This window comes from Apium graveolens, chromosome 2 (genome assembly GCF_009905375.1).
Source record: "Apium graveolens cultivar Ventura chromosome 2, ASM990537v1, whole genome shotgun sequence".
NCBI classification, from domain to species: Eukaryota; Viridiplantae; Streptophyta; class Magnoliopsida; order Apiales; family Apiaceae; genus Apium; species Apium graveolens.
The window spans coordinates 24059073-24064692 of record NC_133648.1 but is presented as its reverse complement, the minus strand read 5'-3'; the positions used below and the strand labels follow the sequence as shown (position 1 = coordinate 24064692).

Sequence of the window (5620 nt, the reverse complement as noted above, 5' to 3'; positions counted from 1 at the left end):
TATATACATATAATTCCTTATATTCATCATAAATCATACCCACAAATACAATATCTTATAGCATAGAAACTCGATAAATAAATATTCGATAAACGAATAACTCATCAAATGAATAATTTTTTATGATCTCAATATGATAGACACAATATATTTTTACACTCGATAAATGAATAATCTCATTAAATGAATAAAATTATTAGGGAAATTATTCAAAATACTATGTGCCCGTTTGGGAAATCTTAAAATAAGTAATTTATGAATTAAACTTAATAAGTGACTTACAAGTGCTAAGTTGATAAATGCTTCTAAGTTATATAAGCGTTTGAATAATTTTACTTATAATTCAGATTTTTTTTACTTAAATGGACTAAAATAAATAATTTTTAAATATAATTATTTTAATTCTTATATTTTAAGTTAAAATAACATTAAAAAAATATTTTTTAAAACTAAAATTAATAAAAAAGTAAAAAATCGGAAATAAGTTGAGAAAAAATACGTTGTTACTAACATTCAACTTATCAGCTTATAAGTTGTAAATTCAACTTATAAGTTGAGTCGACAAACACTCGTCAATACGTTGTTGCGGGCTTATAAGTCATTAAGCTGATTTATAGATTTGCCGAACATAGTTTTTAAACTTATTTACAAAAATAATAATATTTTTAAAGTTATTTTCAAAAATACAATTTTTTAAGTTTTAATTTCAAAAATACGGTTTACGACTTCTATTATACAACTTAATTTTTAATTTTGAAAAGATTGATTTCAAGGTTGTTGCGTTTCAAATTTACAACTTCTGCAACATTAAAATCAACTTTGAAAAAAATAAAACAAAAGTATTTGCAAATCGTATTTTTAAAATTGGAACTTAAAAAAGTGTATTTTTGAAAATAAATTAAAATTATTTTTGAAATATTTTTTCAAAATAAGACATTTTTGAAAAAATCCTAAAATTACCCCCATCGAGAGTGTATTCATTTATCAAGGTTTAAACTTTAAATGTACATTAGTTTTAGCTTTATGCTTCTTCCTATTAAGCTGAGATATTAACAACATTAAGGCGCTAAGCCCAGGAAAAGTGCAGGTATAACCTGGACAAATAAAGAAGCCCACTTTACAAAACAAACCAATATTAACAATAAGGCCGGTAGTATATTAGAAATCAGGCCTGTAATCTACAAAGCCCAAGTCACCTTAGCATGCATAAATGTAATCCACTGATTCTCATAAACATTCACTTACCCAAACTATGTCATTCTCATAAACATTCATTTGTAAGTTGTAAAATATATAAATGTACACAAACTATATCAACAACATTAGGCAATAACCAAAAAATTAAGAGATAAAAGAAACAGAGGGGGACATTATAAAATTGTAGAACTGCTAGAAGAAAACTCTGGTTAGTCACACTTCCATCTAGAAGTACGCATGCAGCTTAGGTTATGACACCAGCTGCAGTGATCGTTTCCGTTTTCTCCTCGGAAAAGCATTACTAGTCCAATTGTAAATCTGCAATGTACACCGAATAAGATGAAATGACTATCAAACTCAATTTGTAATATAACTGGATGCGAGAAAAGTTGATTATCTTATATGAAAAATCAGCAAGATAATGTATAAGAACAATATATAATAATGAGGTTTTGCTTAATGAACAAATAGTGAAAGAGATATTGATATTAAGCTGTTGATGTCTACATCATTGTCATTTAGCCTATGGAATGGAGAAGAATTTAAGTAATATGTAATTTAGCAGGAGATGTGAAAAATGCATAATAGGTCAACAATACAACGTTTAAAGGGCTACTATTTGAGGATTGCAAGAGAACTTATTGAATTTCTATATTATCAGTTCAGGAGATATCACTTACCCTACAATAAGCAGAATCAGAGACACCACCAGAAATATGTATTGATACACTGTGTGCTTGGACGTCAGTCGAGCATCGACAGGAAGATGCTGGCGCTCCAGCCAACCAAACTGGGGACGGATAAGAAACACAAAACCAAGAAAAAAACCTGACAAGAATCCTCCAATGTGTGCAAAGTTGTCGACATGAGGAAGAATTCCAACCGCCAAGTTTATCAGAATGATGACTACAAGTGTAATCAAAGCTGCTGCCTACAAGTAGAGTATATTAATCAACTTCAAGAGATAGTTTGACTAATTGCATAACACAAGCCTACATAATAATTGCAAAAATTTGAAGTTGAAATAATTTTACACATAATCACGAAAAATTGATGACAAAGAAAATGTTTGTTAATAGGACCAGATGTACATAGCTACGTCATACAGGGGCGGACGCAGACTTCAAACATGACGGGGGCCAAACAAATTTCATTAAAGGAGTAAAAAAATATATATTATCATTGTTACTAAATCAAAATAGAGATTAAAAGCTTGAAAACTTATTTTGGCGCCTGGAAACTGAAACTAGAGACCTGGAGTTCAATTTTGTTATACTGAGCCGAGAGGGGAAGTGCTCTAACATGACTTGTCAATTTCACTTGTTTATTGGGCTTTATATGGGCCTTTCTACTTAACTGGACTATGGAGTGAGAGGGGCCATTGCTATATTTTACAACCCATGTATATATAAACTACATACTACCATTAAGCTGCTGAAAAAATGGGCGGACCATGGCCACCCATGGTCTTACACTCGGTCAGCCCCTGACGTCATACTTTTGTCCCCATGGCCACCCATGGTCTTACACTCGGTCCGCCCCTGGCGTCATACTTTTGTATCTCGTACCAAGACTCTCAACTCATTTTCAGTAAAAACATGAATTGGATTTCCATAGGGGTGCGTCAAGGGAATGAGGCATGGATTTAGGAGCACCTACCTTATTAGCATAAATAGACCAGTTAGTTAGAAGTTCTGATAACATTGCTCCAAGAAGTCCAAATAGAGCACCAGAAGCCCCAACAGAAATGTTGCGCTGAATAAAAAGGGCAGAGAGTATGCTCCCACCAAATCCAGATAATAAGTATATTGCCCCAACTCGAACTGCAAATAGTTCAAACCATAAAAGTTTATATAATATACATATGTACATCCATGATACCATAAGAAGAAATGAAGAATAGAATAGGTGACTAATGTTGTGCATGACATATTAGTAATAAACAGATTAACTATCGTTTTAAATATTATTTGAAGATTTGAAGGCATAAAATTATAATGCAATATAAAAACATACCAAAACCAAATTGCTGTTCTAGACGAATCCCGATAAATACCAAGCTTAACATGTTTGCCAGTAGATGAATCACACCGGCATGCAACCAAATGCAAGTGAAAAGTCTCCATCCTTCATTTCCATGCACTATTTTGTTCCACTCTAAAGCTCCTAGTTTTTCCAGTCTGTACAAGAAACCAGAAGACTTTAACCGAGTAAATTCTAATTGCTTATCTGGAACAAACAAATCACACTAATTTCCTCTTACGAACTTTATTTACATATTGATATCAATGCATTCGTATATAATAAATTCAGGCATCACTAAAGTATGGACTCCGGTAACTCTAACTAAAGCAAAATTCATCATAAGTCCTTACATTAGAGCTATTTTTGGATGTCGGTTTCATATAATCTTGGCTTCACATGGTAACAGATGATAACAAATTAATGCAAGACCTTCATATGCCACTTTGGATAGTATATAACCCACTAAATCCTCAAACTCCATCTATCATGACTCGAACAATTCCTTACAATTTTCATAATCGTCCATCATTTGATTAAGGGAAAATTGCTGAATCTCTATATAATTCAATCACAGTATTTTAAAATTGGAAGAAGTCAACATTAATCCAACACCTCTCGATCCTTAAATCACTTGGAAGCACATTCGGCCCCAGGAGATATAACACTTACCAAATCCAAGTTGTGATGGTATGCTAGTTAACAAAAACTTGCCCAGATAAAATACAAACTTTAAACTAAAGCAGTAAGGTACAGACATATAAGACATTCAAGGGCACTGCCAAAAAGCCAAAAGGAAGCACCTTTTTCACAAAATCTCTACAGCACCCTAAAACTTCAAAAGTTATATTCTTTAACACCCTTTCTCAACTAATCCACTATTTCTCAACAAGACCTTTCAGATTCAAAACAACAAAAGACACAAAATCTGAAAAAACCCATCATCACAAAAACCTCAAAGTACTTAAAAACTCATCAAAATTGAACTTTTAACATAAAAGTTCCAATCTTTACCACCCCTTTCTCCCAACCAAGAACCCCATTCAACTTCTCCACCCAAAAACATTAAAATCCCCAAATTAAAAAAAGACCCAAATCTCAAAATACCACTAAAATCACACCAACAAATCTCAAAAAGCTCATAAAAACCCAAAAAGCAAGAATCAAGAAATCAAACTTACGCAGAAGAAGAAGGGCCAAAGAGAGGATTCTCCTTAAGAGGCTGAAAAGAAAATCTTTTAAGAAACTTGGCCACACAATCACCTCTAGCCCCACTATTTTTCTTGGGACAATCATTTTGATACATGATCACAATGAACATAGCTACATTTGTCACCACAATCAAAGGCACCAACCAAGAAGTCCATTGAGTCTCCCCAGATGAACTGCTGCCTCTGTTCTTGTGTCTTGCTCTGCTCTCTGGATCTCTGTAATTTGCCATCTTCAAGTTAAGTTGTATGCAAATGAGGTATTGTGTGTGTATATATTTTGGTTGTGTGTATATGTATGTATGTATAGGTGGGATTAGATGAAACTGCAAGAAGTAACTTGGAAGGGAGTAGTAAAGGGAAGTTACTTCAACAGAATGCCATTTGGGAGATGGGGAAGTTTTTAAGTTATATACACTCAATTTTTAGTATATAAATTACTCACAAGAATCACCCATCTATATGCCAAAAAATATAATATAATATTAATATAATATTTCATATATGTTCCGTAAGTAAAATATAGTTTAAATTATAGTAAAACGTATTATTTTTTAAATAATATTCTATAAATATTACAATTTTATTGAAAATCTTGCAGATTGTATAGGTTTTACAAGTAGAACGTTACAAAATATATTATTCTACAAAACATGCTTAATTTGCAGAATATAAATATTCATGTTGCAGAATATATATATTATACTTGTAAATATATGAGATTTGCATTATTTTATTGAATTAATGATATATGTGAAACATGTTTTGCAAGATAATACGTTTTAGAAAATATTTTATTTGCAAAACATAAATGGAGTTCGAGAACTTTAATTAAAAAATGGACTCCATAAAATTTTATTCATTAATATCAAGTTATTTAATATATTTTTTCTAATTAAGCCTCATATGAGTATCACTTTCAACAAATTTTAGGTGAGCTCGTGAACTCATAAATTGGTACAACAAAAAATTGGCCATTAAACTCCTGAGATATAGTTATTACGTAGTACTCATTTAGTTATTTAATATTATTTCTTTTCGCACGTAACAAGTTTTTTTTTGAATTTGTCTTATATTTATAGTTATGCAAGATAACTTCAATTTGAACCAACATGTATTGTGTATAATATATATTCAGTAGCTTTCATTTTCAGGTTTGTTGGCCACTTACACCTACAATGTTGTGAATTGTG

General features: G+C 31.4%; 1 protein-coding gene across 1 annotated transcript; it reads right to left on the bottom strand.

Annotated features, from left to right (window-relative positions):
- Positions 1–1137: 1137 nt before the first annotated feature.
- On the bottom strand, positions 1138–4820 carry LOC141707121 (RHOMBOID-like protein 2). Its single transcript, XM_074510121.1, has 5 exons — positions 4401–4820; positions 3214–3377; positions 2857–3020; positions 1878–2128; positions 1138–1515 (listed from the first exon to the last, which is right to left on the bottom strand). Exons 1-5 carry the CDS (start codon positions 4658–4660, stop codon positions 1407–1409), a joined length of 948 nt encoding a protein of 315 aa, XP_074366222.1. The 5' UTR covers positions 4661–4820; the 3' UTR covers positions 1138–1406.
- Positions 4821–5620: the final 800 nt, after the last annotated feature.